At 49.2% G+C, this 15,231-nt stretch overlaps 1 protein-coding gene across 1 annotated transcript; it reads right to left on the reverse strand.

Moving 5' to 3' along the window:
- On the reverse strand, positions 1-14,841 carry LOC119230283 (cadherin-related family member 1-like; the record flags this gene model as incomplete). The annotated part of the gene is made up of 11 exons (XM_037491332.1): positions 1-2,096; positions 2,701-2,958; positions 3,613-3,841; positions 4,370-4,437; positions 4,911-5,075; positions 6,846-6,998; positions 7,458-7,661; positions 10,788-10,888; positions 12,155-12,233; positions 13,536-13,679; positions 14,725-14,841. Coding segments are annotated over 11 exons (2,055 nt in total), but the record flags the coding sequence as incomplete, so codon positions are not given.
- Positions 14,842-15,231: the final 390 nt, after the last annotated feature.

Raw genomic sequence — 15,231 nt, forward strand, 5'->3', positions numbered from 1 at the left:
TTAACGGATTTTATTTATCATTTACAAAAGAGGTTGACTGCATGCAAATTGTAAGGATGCTATATTCCCTGTGGAGAGCAGACATGATCCAGCGCAGCTGCTTCTGAAACATGGGCTGCAGAGTACCTGGTAGTTCAGTCTGGGCTCCTAGCTTCTTAGAGCCCACCTCTTACTTAACACTCTCAGGGTTGGGGACTGCAGATACCCCCAGCAAGAAGCCTGTACCCTGGCTCAATATAGACTCAGAAATCAAGAAAATCACTTATGTTAAAAATCTGGTTAAATAAAACCTGACAAATTCTAGAAGGGTTATTAATGAGTGGAGCAAAATGCAAAGAATTGTTCTCTCTCTCTGTACACTCTGGATTTCCTTATAGCAAGTGTCTTTAAAGTCAGGGTGAACTTCTTTTCTTTAACCATAGAGGACGGCATGTCTTCTCTCCTGGGCAAGACTGTCACAAAGTGATCAAGTATGCCCAGAAAGAGGAAAATGAGGAGCTGGACCCTCTGACGATGTCCTTGGTACCACCCCACTATGTGGCCCTGGGTAACACTCCTCTCTTGGGAATTCACTTTCATCATCTTGGAAAAATGGAGACTTGAGCTGAATGTGCTGCCCAGTTCTGGATGTCTCTGGCAGTGGCTGGTCAGAGCCATGCAGAGAATATGTTCTGGGGAGAACAGAAGGGGAGGTACTTACGTCAAGGACAATGCCACCTCCCAGCTCTGGCTGCTGAGGCTCAGTGCCGGCTTCCAAACCCAACAAAGTATCTTCACAGATGCTTGGCAGAGTAGCTGAGAAGCTCCTAATACTTTCTGGAATTGCTGCACCCCAGAGAACTGGCCTGCAGAAAATACTTTCCACTTGTGCCACTCTGCATTTGGTTAAAGCCTTTGTTACTACTACTACTTATTTCATTCTCAGTCTTAACCTGTGCGTGAGGCAGCTGGGATTTATCTTCTTCATTTTACAGATGAGGAAGAGGATGAAGAGGGTGTTTAAGCAGCTTTCCTGAGGTCGTACCACTTTTGGGTACAGTTCCAGCATCAGCATTAACTTTTTAGTGCACCTTTGGCCTCTCCTGGTGCATTCATTCTCCTATGGACTGCAAGGTTCACTGACTCCCAATCTCAGCCTTAGCAAGGACTGAGCCTCCTTTTCCTGTTCCTGCTCTTACAAGTAGGTTTCAGGATTTAGGTTCTACTCAGCCTTGTGGTTAGGGCCCTGATTTTCGACTTAGGATGCTGAGGCCTCAAGAGGCTCCAGGGATTGTGAGGCCTGGAGTTGGAGAGAAGACATACAGCTCTGGCTCCTTGTTGGCTATCAGCCTCTGCAGAATGAGTAACATCACAACTGGATCAAGGATCTGGGTGACTGGGAAGTATTTGCCAATTGCATCCCTAACCAGAGAAGTCCCTTGTTTAGGTGCTGTTCAGAGCCTTAGATATGGGATTTATATCATTAAACAAAACAGGGGTGACCCTAAGGATTAGAAGATGGAGCATGGTCCAAGTAGCAGGAGAGTTGGGGTGGGAAAAGAGGGGCCATGGGCCATACTCTAGAAATAAGCCATATTTTCTGCATTCTTCTTCTCCTCAAACTTTTGTCTTAGCTCAAAGACCAGTGCTGACTGGACAGGGCTTCCCAAGGCCTCAGGTTTTGACTGGGCTTGCTGAGGGGTGATTGAGCCAGAGACTGTGGGCACAGTCCAGTGGGCCGGACCTATGTTGGGTACCATTCTGGGTGATGGAGGGAGAGGCGGGGCTGTGGGGGGTGGTGAGCTTCCCAAGCTGTTGTTGTTACAGTTCTCATTGGGAGGGTCATCTCTGAGCACAAACTTGGCAGCAGCCTTGGTCCTTCTGAACTTGAGCCACTCAATGCGGATGGCTCGAGGTGCAGGGCTGGGCCGCTTGCGGATCACGCGCCGTATGGGCAGGACCTTGTTTGACTTCTTATTGCGCCAGAAGGTGGCGGTGGAGATGAGGACGGTGATGGCCACGATGGTGGTCATGATGCCAGCCAGCACCCCCACAGCCTTCATGGGGTTGTCTTTGGTCTGCATCAGGAAGGCGGCCATGGGGTCTCGGGACAGCATCTGGAAGAAAGCCACCACTACAATCAGCTGCTCCTGCCTGGGCCCCGCAGGACAGAGCAGGGGGTGTAAACTCACTTAAGCCTAATAATTTTTAGATTTTTCTGGCGTCAGGAGTCCCTTGAGAATCTAATGAGGACCTTGAGCTCCATTCCAGAAGAAATGCACTTAAAGAGAATGTAATGCTTGCAGCTCTCCGAAAAAGTGCATGCAGAGATAGTGTGGTGCAAACAACCTTTTTGCATTACTGGACTCTGCTCTTGAGACAGTTAGAGATCACTTGAGTTTGGATGGGGGGAGGTATCTACCCTAATGTATTGAGAACCCCTTGAGTGATGACTTCTTGTCAGAAACTGAGCTGAGAACTACCAAGTAAAGGAGGTAACCTTATTCAAAATTTAACAGGTAAGGAACTGGAGAACTAGCCAACACAATAGGTAGTGAAACAAGGATCTCAGCATGACTACAAAGCCTGTGTGTTGGATGACACTGGCAGGCTCTGCTAGCTTGGAGGGCCCTTTAGAGGAAGGCTGGAGTGGATCTTTCTGCCTTTGCTTGTGTTATATTGACTCTTTGGAACTCTTCCTGACCTGGGCTTCATACCCACCTCTGTGTCTATGATGTCAATCTTGAGTAAGGCTGTGGTGCTGAAGGATGGAGAGCCGCGATCCTTGGCCTGCACCTCCAGGGACCACATGTGGCCCCCACTGGGCGTGATGTTGTGCAGGGCATCCAGGGAGCGGATGGAGTTCTTGAGCCGGATCTCCCCCGTGTGTGCATCGATGTCAAACACGTTGGCTGGCTCTGCGTGGGTGATGGAATAATCCACCAAGTTGTTGGGCTCCTCTGCATCCTGGTCTGTGGCCTGTGAAGAGGGAGGGGCACAGAGCTGGGTTTGGAGCATCATGTGGACTCTGGTTAAGCCGTATGTCATACGGGGCTGTCTGGGTTGATGAAATGGTCCTAATCATATTTTGAGTGAACTGGAGCTCGGAAAGGAATTGAATGAGCACCATTCTATGACCAGGGTCGACACTAGACCCTACATTGTGTTATAATATTCCAGTCTCAGACAAGCCTAAGAAGTAGGTATTATAAACACCACAGCTTGGATGCTAAGTGATTTGACTATGGATACATAGGAGGAAGAGGAGCTGGGATTCAAACTCAAGTCTGTTGAGGTTTCAGTGTTCACACTTCCTGCCTTGGGAAGGCTGGCTAGTACCGTGGGAGAGCATTGTTTTGAAAACCGGCACATTAGCTATTTGAACGAATGTAACTAAGCCAAACACTTAACCTGTCCAGTTCCCAATTTTTGTTTTGTAAAGTGGCAACAATATCTTCTTTCTCAGAAATTATTTCTTGGTTGAAGTGGAGAAAGGGACATTACACATCTTAAGTCTTTCGCCCATAGTGGAAATCCAACAAATCTTATTTTAAAATAAATCCTTACGCTACAGTGTCACTTGAATTATTGGAATAAGACTTTCAGGGGAACTCAGCTGGTTTTGAAACCCACCTCAATTTTCACTGGGGTCCCCAGCACCATCGTCTTCTCCTGGATGCTCTTGCCAAACTGGGGGTAGTGGTCATTGACATCCAACAGAGTGACGTACACCTCGGCCAGGCTGTACCTGCCCTCCATATCCTCCGCCTTCACGTAGAAGTTGTACCTGGCTGTGTCTTCAGCATCCAGGCTGGCCCAGGGCTGAGTGTAGATGATCCCAGTGGATGGCTGAATTAGGAAGCTGCCGGGCACAAAGATTGCAGGATCGGTGTATGCAGGTACATACAAACACACACACACAGACACACACACACACACACACACATGCTTGTGGTAATGAGCTGACTCAAGAAAGTGGCAGTAATGCATTATGTGGCATATCCCATGGGCTCCTCTCCCCAGCCTTGCAGGTCTGACGGAGGGACCAGGTCCACCTAACTCCTCACCCATCTATCAATATTGAACTTATCCCGAGTCACAGCCTTGCTCTTTCCCTACCAGTCTGCCCTATCCCTAGTCCAGCACTGCTTGCCCACTTCCTGGGGCCATCATGGGCCTTGACTTCAAACAATGATGGTGGCCCTTCTGCTCTCAGACTCCCAGCCCTGAGCCATGTGTCCCTACGCCTCTACTGCTTCCCTCTATTCCTTGCCCCATGCTTGTCTCTGTGACTCAGTTCTTCTGCTTTCCAAGTCTAGCACAGACCTTCTTCATCCTCATCCTCCAAATCCCTTGCCCAAGGCACTGACCAGGATTCTGTTCTACTCACAGGTCTGCCCCTGACCCGTAGATGGAGTATCTGACTTCGCCCCAAGGACCTGTGTCTGGATCCACAGCCTGGAAGAGAGAAAGCTCACAGTGGCACCTGCTTCTTTGACAGAACAGGGTATGTTGGCAGCTCATGCATCTGAGGATTGCTTTCGGCAGCAGAAAGAAGGGACTTAGGGCTTATCCAACTGGGGAGAAAATAGGAGGCCTGCTCCAAAATCCTAGCTTTCTACCCAGGAGGTATCAAGTGTAGAAGGAACCAAAAGAGCAATAGCAGGCCTCTACTCCTCCTCGGAAATGGGGAAGGAAAGGAGATGAGTCCCATGCCACGGGCTTGGGATTTGTACTTCTGTGTCGTATTGTTTTCCCCACTGAGTAGAAGAAGAAACTGATGTTCAGAGAGGGCAGGTCACTTGTCCAAGACACACTAACGAGTGTGGGCTTTGTGATTTGAACTAGAAGCCTGGTTGGTCTGACTTATTGGGCCTCATTCAGTGGGGGTCCCCATCCCATCCCAGTCCCCGGGCTAGTCCACAACCCACAGTGACGGCCACCACATTGGTGCCCCCTGGGGCATCCTCAGGGATCCTGGCAATGTAGTAGTGGGAGGTGAACTTGGGGACATTGTCATTGGTGTCCAGGAGCTGGATCACAACATCTGCTGTGGAGCTGAACTTCTCCGGGGTGTTCACTTCAATGGCCAGGAGCTGGGGGAGGAAAGAAAATGAGAACTTATCAAGGTGAGTCTTCCTGCAGAGTCCTCCTGCAGACTGGTGCAGCACCCACCTGCCTTGCCTCCTGGTCTTTCTCTCAGCTGCCAACCAGCTATGCCTGCCATCCCTGGCAAGAAGCCCTATGGCATACATTGTTGCCCCACTCATTGGTGGCCATGCCTGTTTTCTTACAGATCCCATTTGTATTTGGGCCAGTTTCTTTTGTTCTGCTGATCGTCATATTCTTTTTTACTTCCATTTTTTAAATAATATTTAATATAATCTAATTTTGTTAGAGCAAGTTGTTATCTCATATTCTTTTTTTTTTTAATTTCCCATTTTTTCAGATAAAAACTAATTGTGCCATCCTTACCACCTCCTCAAAGGATTTTCCAGGTAAGACTTATCTGAGGTGGCATTGGAGTTTTCATTAACTTAATGGGAATTTGCTTTTTTTTTTTTTAAACAACGTATGCTTCATTTTTACCTTTCTTGCCTTCTTTATATCCCTTTTTAAATTGTGTTTTTTATCATTTAGATACTACATATTTCTTGTTAGGTAATTCCTGGGAATTGTATTTGTTAGCTATTGTAAAAGAGAATCCTTTACTCCACTATATATTCTCATTGCTGTTTTTCCTATATAGGAAAATGATTGGATTTTAGGTATTTGACATTCATGCCAGCAATGTTGTTATGTTTCTAACAGTTTTCAATCATTTCTTTTTGGCTTCCTAAGAAAATAATCACAGACAATGACAAATATATTCCTTTTTAATGTTTGCACCACTTGCATCCTTTCTTTCTCAAGGAATCATGTCATCCCAGGAATAGTGTAAATAACACTGGTGATGGAAGGCACCTAGGCTTTGTTCTGACCTCACAGAATGCTTCTGGAATTTCTTTTTTTTTAACATTTATTTTCATTTATTTATACATACTGAAGTGTATGACAGAGGTGTGTGTGGGGGGTGGGGGGAATAAGAAGATTCACCAGAGAGAGAGTGGGGAAAAGAACAGGCATATCTGCTGAAATACATTGCTGAGGGGAGCAGTGGGCAAGATAGAAGAGGTCTCCTGGGCTATGTGGGTTAGCTCCCTGGCCTGGGGATGGAACTCATGCCACAGTGGCTGGCAATGGCTTGATAGGGCTGAGATTTAATCCCTGAACCACCAGGGAGGTCCCTGCTTCTGGAATTTCATGTTTAAGTAGGAGGCTGGCTAAGAAGTGTATATGTGTATAATTATAAATAATTAAAACAATTGAAAACAATCAAATTATTTTCCTTTTAATTGATAAATCAGTATGTTTGTGTATAACTTACATTATCCAGATATGCTTGTAATCTCAGTTACAGAGGGAGTATTTTTTTACCTTCTGCTAAAGTTATATCAGAACAGATTACAGATGTCAAATGCATATGAAAAACATCTCGCTTGATGAAATTTTTTTTTCTCAATCTATCAGTATTGAGAAACAGCACCATAGCACATTATATTGATACTTTCCCTTTGAACCCCTTTACAATCTAAGGGTTATAGTTATAGAAGTGGGGGGCTTGTGCAACCAGTGGGCTTTTGTCCTCACTTTTCTTCTCCCTCCTCACTTGCTCTCCAAATCAGCAGGAAGGCAGAAGAAATAAGATGAAAAAATAGGGTCAACAGGGGCAAAGGTGACAAAGGGACCCCTCAGGATGAACCCAGGGGCTGCTGTGACTTCCTGTGAGTGGGACCCCATTCACAGGAATGCACAGTATTCCCTACCTTGAAGGTTAACACTTTGAACTTTTCAAAGTCGATGGCAGCTGAGTTCTCCACAATGATTGTCACCTGGGCTTCATTCAGGACTGTCTGCGGGACCACTCGGAAGATGCCCCCAGGTCCCACCAGCCGCAAGTTGAATTTGGCATTGGCTCCCTGCGCAGTAGAGTTTGGAGGGAGGAAATAGGGAACAGAAATGAGAATGGAAACTCATTATATGTTCATGCTAGTGAGGAGCCCTTCACATCCCCTTAACCCTGGGAGGTGAGAAGATTAATCATGGGACAGAAAGACCTAGTAGGCTGTGAGGACTAAGCAAGGTCACCAGCGCATAAGGCCTAACCCTGTGCTGGGCAAGTTAAGTGACAAGCAGGGGTGGGGCATAGAGGTGTTTTCCTGTGACTGCCTTTCACTCTGCCATTGACTGTGAATGTCTTTAGGCCAAGCAGACAATCTCTCATTAGCTACTCTCTCAGCTCTCCCTCTTGGTTATGCCCTCGTTTCATTCATTTTGTGATTGAAAAGACCAAAGCCCTGTCACATAAGCATTGAAGGCTGGTGCAGGTTAAGCTTTGGGACCTTGTGAGATGGGTGAGGGGGGAGGTGGGCACATACCTGGTCTGAGTCGTTGACAGTGATCTTGAGGCCCCGTAGGATCTCCCCTTGGGGCGGGTGCTCATACATGGACAACTCAAATCGGTTCTGGGGTCCACTCTCTCCATAAAATGTAGGTGGATGGTTATTGAGGTCCACGATCCTGATGGTGACGGGGACCATGGCTTGGGCAGCTGGACTCCCTGCAGAGCTGACCTCAGTCACCTGGGGTGGGGACAGGTGGCTATGGTGGTGTGGCAGGTGGACTCTGACACAACTCCTATGATCCCCACCTTCCCAGTATCATCCCCTGTATAATCCCGCTCCTCAGTGTGGCCTGGCCTAGCAATGTGCTTCTAACTGATGGACTATGACCATGGTGATGAGGTAACTACTTTGTGATTAGATTTTAGAAGAATGTGACTGCTATATTCTAGCAGACTCTTTCTTGCTGACTTTGATGAAGCCAGCAGTTATGCTGCAGGGGCCTGTGTTTCCAGGAACTAATGCCTGATGACCTCTTGCCAACAGTCCACAAGATCTCAATTCTGCCCATCATATGAGTTTGGAAGCTAATCCCTCCCCAGTGAATCTTCAGAGAGAAGTGGCTAACAAGGTGATGGCGGGGGTGTAACACACCTTAGAACTGAGGACCCGGCTGAGTCTGGATTTCTGGCCCACAGACACTGCGGGATAGACATGTATGTCGTTTTAAGCCACTAAGTTTGGGACAACATGTTCCAACAGCCATAAGAAAGGAGACATGCTATTACTGACCCGATTTTACACACAAGTGGGAAGCATCACCTGGGGTCACACAGCTGGAGTGACAGAGCAAGAACAGGAAGAGCTCAGGTGTGTCTGGTTTGTTAATCTGCCCCCTTGCAGCCAGACATGGGTTCATACCCCAGCTCTGCCACATTCTGTCCTTTAGCCAGGAGGAGACTGCAGGGAGGGGAGATGTGAACAGGCAACAACAGAATACTAGTATGTGTTCCAAAGCCAGGGCTGAGTCTACAGGCACCTCATGAACCAGGTGGTAAATATATGAGCCTCCTAAAAGGCCTGTGTCCCTTCAGAAGCATGCCTCCACTTACCTAAAATGACCCCCTTGGGCTTCCCTGGGGGTGCAAGGGGTTAACACTGCACTGTGAAGCTGTTCATAGCCTCTGCAGCATGAGTTCGATCCCTGGCCAGGGAGGTGACTCACATGGTGCAGCAGACCTCTCCTGTCTCACCCGCTGCTCCCCTCAGCAGTGTATTTCACTCAGTCTACCTATTCTGCTCCCCACTCTGTCTCTGGTGAATCTTCTCACCCTCCCACCTTTGGCCTGTACCCCAATTCTTGTATACATAAATAAATCTTAAAAAAAAATAACAAAAACAGGCCTTCCTGGTGGCGCAGGCAATTGAGCACAGCGCTGTGAAGCTGTCCGCAGCCTCTGTAGCACAGGTTCTAGCCTGGCTAGCTGTGGAGATACCCACATGGCACGGCAGACCTCTCCTGTCTCACCCACTGCTCCCCTCAGCAGTGTATTTCAGTCAATCTGCCTGTTCTGTTCCCCACTCTATCTCTTGTGAATCCTCTCACCCTTCCGCACATCTGGCTTGTATCCCATTCTTGTAAAAATAAATCAATCTAAAAACAAACAAACAAACAGCAGACCTCTCCTAAAATGACCCTTCCTGGACCCCACTCTGTCACACCCTAGCTGCTGTCCTGACTGTCCTTTCTTTGACGCAGACACCACGTGTCTCCACTTCTACTTCCCACTCCACTCAAATACTAGCCACTTCTTTTTTTAGTAATTAAATTTTTTTCTTACATAGTTGTAGTCCCTGTAGTTCTCCTGCCACCATATCACCCAGGAACCATCACCGTATTCCCTTGTGTTCATCCCTCCATTGTTTTGACCCTCCTTGCTCCCCCTCCTTTGCTGTATGCTTCAGTTCCATGGTCTGCCTACTAGTTTTGACTTTTTTTTTCAGCTTTTGTTTGGTTTTCTATATTCCACATATAAGTGAGATGTTTATCTTTTTCCTTCTAGTTTCTAGCCACTGAATTCTATGTGCACCCCATACTACTGCTCCATCTCCTGAGCACTGTTTTCTTGGCTAATGTGACTCTGCAGGTTCCTGCTCTGATCTCTCCTGGGTTCCTCTCTCCTCCCTCTAGGCTGCAGGTGCTCCCACAGCAGTGTATTTGGCCAATGGCTCCCCTTCCCCATCACCACCCTCTGGGGAATCTCATCCCAACTCATCCTTTCACAGATCCCTCTATGTTGATATGCTCTCCCCTAACTTCCAAACCTGTGTACCCAAGTGTGTATGTGTCAACTTGAATGTCCCGGCAGGCCCCAAATTCAAACTGCTGTTTTGCTCATCTTGCCTCCTCTTCTGTGTGCCCAAGATCACGGCACCTCCCCAGTCCTCATCCATCTTTCTCCCCTACCACCACCCCTCACAGCCACATTCTGTAGAGTCTGCTTCTTCCTTTTTTGCAACTTCTTCATTTCTGCCAACACCTCTCCCTTCATCCCCACAGGCCCTTTCATCTATCACCTTGGCTGTTGGCTCTGCCTCTGCCTCTCATCCAGTTCCCTCCAAACCCAAGTTAAGACATGGTTCTCAACTGCCAGGCTGGGACTGGTGCAGTAACACTAGGGACTCTGCAAAACAATGCAAAGTCCTGGGTTTGCTCTGGACACACTAAATTCCCATTCCAGGCGTGGGCCAAAAATCTCTGCCAAGTTCTCTGAATTTGAGAACCTTCTTTGTCCAGCATGCAGCCACAGTGAGCTTTTTAACAGGACTCGAATCCTGCTTAATACCTTTCAGGGGCTCTTTATTGCTCTTGAGCAGGACCAGCTACAACATTTGCAAGCCTGGTGAAAAACAAATTATAAGGGGTCCTGTTCAAAATTGATTTAAGAATTTCAAAACAGCAATAGCAGAGCATTAAGCTCAGTATGGGACTTTGGGTAGCAGCTCCTATGGGCTGTACAGGCCGCATGCCTCGGAAGCCGACCCTGCACAGGGAAATCCCCAGACATCCTATTCAGACCTCCAGTGCTTCTCTGGCCCCAAGCATTTTTCCTTTTCTATACTGTCCATGGGCTCTTTGCTCCAGCCCCACTTGACTCCCAGTTCACATCTCCCATTGCCAGGGGCTTTGTGTACATCTGCTGCAGTCTCCACACTGGATACCTGATAAAGATGCTACTTGGAGCACCATCTGCTCCCTCTCTACTGTAAGCCCCAGGGAGTAGGGGAGGAGGCCAGGGGTGGAAGATGACTCTGCATCTTATCCCTTTGCAGCCCATAGCCCTCTTCAAGCTAGAGGCAAATTACCTGTACAAAGAGCTGATATACCTCTCTCCGGAGCTGGGCTGGGCTCTGCATGAGGGAGATGGCTCCAGATGTTTCATTAATTTCAAAGACTCCATCGCTCCCTGTCACAGAGAAGTACCTTGCAGTTCTGCACAGTGCCACAGGGGGCACAGGGGAGTCATGCCAGGCAGGGGGCCACATGCTCCTCAGGCATTACCTCATTGAAGTCTCCTCTACAGAAAGTAATATGTCACCTGTGTGTTGTCAATGAGGAAACTGAGTCTCAGAGGGGCTAAGTCATTTGTCTAAGGTTACACAGTAAGTGCAGAGGGAACATCAACTCACTTCTGTATGGCTTCCAAGTTCCCCACTAATTTGCCTCTATTATGCATGTGTGCATGTGTGTGTGTGTGTGTGTGTGTGCATGTGTGAAAGAAAGAAAATGGAAGCAAAGGGTACAGAGGGAGGGACAGAGAGAGAGGTGAGAAGAGAAGTGTGGGAGGAAAGAAAGGTGAGAGAGGGAGAGGAAAGAGTCTGGAGGAGGGACAGGAGAGAAGAGGCAACTGGGTGCTTGGTAATGGTGTTAAGGCGCGCAGTAGCAGAGCGCAGGGGAGGTGGTGAGGATCCACATTCCCCAGGAAGGGGCCTGTGTGTGATGGTGGGCATGTCTGTCCTCTCGTGAGCTGCTGGAGGGGGAGTGCGCACTGGGCGCGTCAAGGGGCTGCTTGCTGGAGGCGGTGGTGTCGGAGTGAGACTATGTATCATGTTTTTCTGGGATTAGGGATCAGGCATGATGGCCAAGGGGCCTGACCCTCTAGAGACCACCTATGAGTGCTGCAGAGCCCACCCTCAGTCTTGCTCCTCCTGCCCAGTGGCGGCCCACTTGTGAAAAGGGCAGTCTCAGAACCAGCATATGTGGGTTCAAGCCCAATGATGGGAACTTGGGATGCCCATTTAGCCTCTCTGAGCCTCAGTTTTCACTTCATTCAGTTACAGGGCTAGTGTTAGGGAGGTGCCATATTATGTCACCATTGAATTTAGTTCATTTAATTCAACTATAAGTTCTAGGCCAAAGAACTTAAGAGAATGAGAAAAGAAATAGCAACTGAGGAGTGTTAAGAAGTGTTACCACCCCCTCTTGTCAACAGCGCAGCCAGGGTGAAGAGAACATGGGTCTGTGCCATCCAAGTGCTCTCAGTCCCCCCACCCAATACTTCTCTCTGTTGCTGGATAAGATGATACCTGCCAGTCTCTCCTCAGGCTGTACTTCTGGCCCTACATATGAGAGTACTGGGACCCGGGGAGGCTGGGGAACCTCGCTCTGACCCCCAGGGAATCAGAGCTCAAACTCAGTCATGAACCTGTCCCCAAAGCTGCTTCCTACTCACCGTTTACGAGGCTGTAGAGAACATGGTTGGGTTTGCCCCGATCTCCATCCACGGCGACCACAGTCAGTACCTCTGAGTCCTTGGGGGAAGAGGAGCAGTTGAATGAAACTGATGGGTGATGCTAAGGCTCTCCCCTCTGCAGACACTACCACGATCATGGACTTGGGGTACCACTGCCACCCAGGAAAAGAACCAGGACTCTGTGTGGTTGCACCCATCCTCTAGAGAAAGGCCTCAGCCTTTGGCCTCCCAGCACTGCAGGGACAGTCTGAGCCCCATTGTTCCATTCTCTCTCCCCACCACCATGCATGTGGGCTGCCCACGGATCTTGGGCCTCCTCAGGGGCCTCATCCTCGCAACACTGGTGCTGTCAGCTTTCCTGCACACTTGACTCAGCTCTTGCCTCTCTGTCCCTGCCCCTCAGCATCACACCACTGCTTCCCCCATCTTTAGCACAAAGGGAGAAGAGACAGACAAGTAGGAGCAGGGCAGAGCATGGAGAGGCTCACACCCAACATCTAGGGATTGGGTTTAATTGTATGGCCCTGGCATGTTCTTGGAAGTCGGGGATAATCAAATTAGGGAAGTGAAAATTGAGAGTGCAATTCAGCTCCACAGAGAATTCTTGAATCCTGGTCATGTGAGGTCTGGCTGGTGGCAGGGTATGGGGGCATATAAATACAAGGTACACCCCAAGGAGGGTGTGCTCACAGGGGTTGTGCATAGTGTGCTGAAGCAGCGAGAGGAGTTCCCATTTCAGAAGTGTCAGGGAAAGTGGTGTCTGGGCTGATCTGAGAAGGGAAGCGGAATCAGGCCCATGGGGACATTCCAAGCAGGGATTTAGTAGTGAGAGGGCCTGGGATGCATAGAGGACAGTGAGGGCTCGTGGGTGAAGGGAACCTTGGACCTTTGCCAAGCTGAGTTGAGACCTTCCCTGAGAGGGACAAAGACCAGACACCAGGGTGGAGACTGACTGGGAGAGGGAAACTGAGGCCAGCCTTCTAACTGGGCCCATGTGCCATGCCTGACAGGGTAGCGGTGGCTCAGCAGCAAACTGAACTACTGGTCCCTGATCGACAGGCTTGGGGCTGGGGAGGTGCAAGGGCACCTCATGCAGAGGTAGAGGAAAGGCCTCATATTTCCACCAGCCACCTGTTGTTCTCTCTGGGAAAAGGGAATGGCACAGTCTGGGCAGCCAGTGGGAGCTCCACACACATGAGCACCTGTTCCTGGCCCCTTAAACTTCCAGAGGAAAACGAGCCTGTGAGCAGGTGACTCAGGGCCCAGCCTGGTCAGCCCAGCAGGGGGATCCTGGGCAATGTCAAGGGCAGGGCAGGAGGCATCTGGAGGGGACATTGGGCTGAGGAGTGCAGCCACCCACCGGAAGGCTGTCCTCATATACATAGCCATAGTAAGGTGTGCCCACGAAGACAGGAGCCATGTCCTGCATGTCTTCCACGTTGACTGTGACTGTGGTGATGGCTGAGAACACCACATCAGCCCCTCGCAGCTTCCCTCCACCATCCTGGGGAAGAACGGGAGAGGGATGAGTGTTGGGGATCTGAAGTTGAGTAGACACCAGACTCTGATGGAATCTGGCTCCTGTTACTTAGTAGGCACAGCGCCAGCTGCCTTGAGTTCTGTTTGGTTCTAGATCACCTGCAGATAGTTCTCCCTCAGAGGGTTTGGAAAAATTAAATGAGATGATGCATGAAGGTCTTCAGGCAGTGCCTGCTATGCAGGAGGCACTAAGAAGTGTTCCCTTGGAAACAGGGTTAGTTCTCTTTCCAGGGAAGTTGTGTGTGACCCCTGGCAGAGGACAGGGGTCAGAGCTAATCTCCCTTTACGGCCAGGAACCAAACCTAAAACACCTCCTGAGGACCTACTAAGAGCATGACTGGGTGAATATAATATCAGTATGTGCCCCTGAGTCCAGCCCTGGAGTAACAGGGGATGGACTATCTTGGGTATCTTGTCCAGGCTGCAGTGGGAAGGCCTGTAGCCAACATGTGACCAGCAAGGACCTTTCTGGGAAAGAAAAGCACTGGCCTGGAGGGACAGTTGGGGGTTCCTGTCCTTGGGACAAGGAACAGCCATTTTGTCTGAGCCTCTGCTATGTTCCAGTTTCCACACCAGGCATTTTAGAAATAAGAGGAAGTTAGTTAGTCGCAGGTGTGTGCAGATGAGGAAGTGGAATCACAGAGGGGGTAACTGGTTTCACAGAGAGGATGAGGAGGACAGAGCACAACTGGCAGAGAGCTAGAGGTGCTGGAGGCCAGGTTGTATAGGATGTGAGGGGCAGAGTCTCCAGGTCTTATTAAAGGGAACTTTCCCATTATATTTCCAGGAGGGAATATGCCCTCCCAGCAACAGACACCAGCCTCCCTGGAGAATATATCTGGGCGGGGCCCACTCAACAGACATTCAAGCAGCTCCCCACAAAAGCTCCAGCTTTCTGAATCACCTTCCTCTCCACATTCCATCCTGAAAACTAAGTCTGTTCCAACCTAAGGACAGCTTCCCCTGACAAATGCTGAGGAAAGAGGTTCCCCCTTCTTTCCTCTTGTTACCTTGGCAACCACTGTGATGAAATGGGCCCGGGCCTTCTCGTAGTCCAGGGTGGTCCCAGCTCGGAGGCGCAGCACACCACTGTGGCGGTCCATGGCAAATTTGGTGGAGTGCGGGTTCTGTGAGAATGAGGGGCAGGCTGGGCCTCGGGAGAGGACCCAGTGGAGCCCCATCAATGCCCACTCTGCTTATGAAGGGATCTCCATTGTCCTCTGTCACAGCAATTCCAGCTTAAGGCTGCAATTCCAACTTTAGAGCATTTAGCCTTTCTAAGATCAGGGCTCCCCTTCATAGGACTCTGGGCTTCCCCTGTTCTTCCCTCAGTCAAATTCTCCTGGCAGGGCCTTAGCTCTTTCAGCTGGAAAGCCACTGGGTGCAGCTTTGGGCTAAGCTCTGCAGGATCCATCAGGAGACTTGTCTGCATGTCAGTAGAGTGCCCTAACCTAAAGGGACTGTCTTAAAAGCCAAAGTGACAGGAAAAAACTTTGGGACTTTCAAGCCCCACCAAG

The sequence above is a fragment of the Talpa occidentalis genome, unplaced genomic scaffold, assembly GCF_014898055.3.
Source record: "Talpa occidentalis isolate TD23 unplaced genomic scaffold, MPIMG_talOcc4v2.1 talOcc4.60, whole genome shotgun sequence".
Taxonomy (NCBI): Eukaryota; Metazoa; Chordata; class Mammalia; order Eulipotyphla; family Talpidae; genus Talpa; species Talpa occidentalis.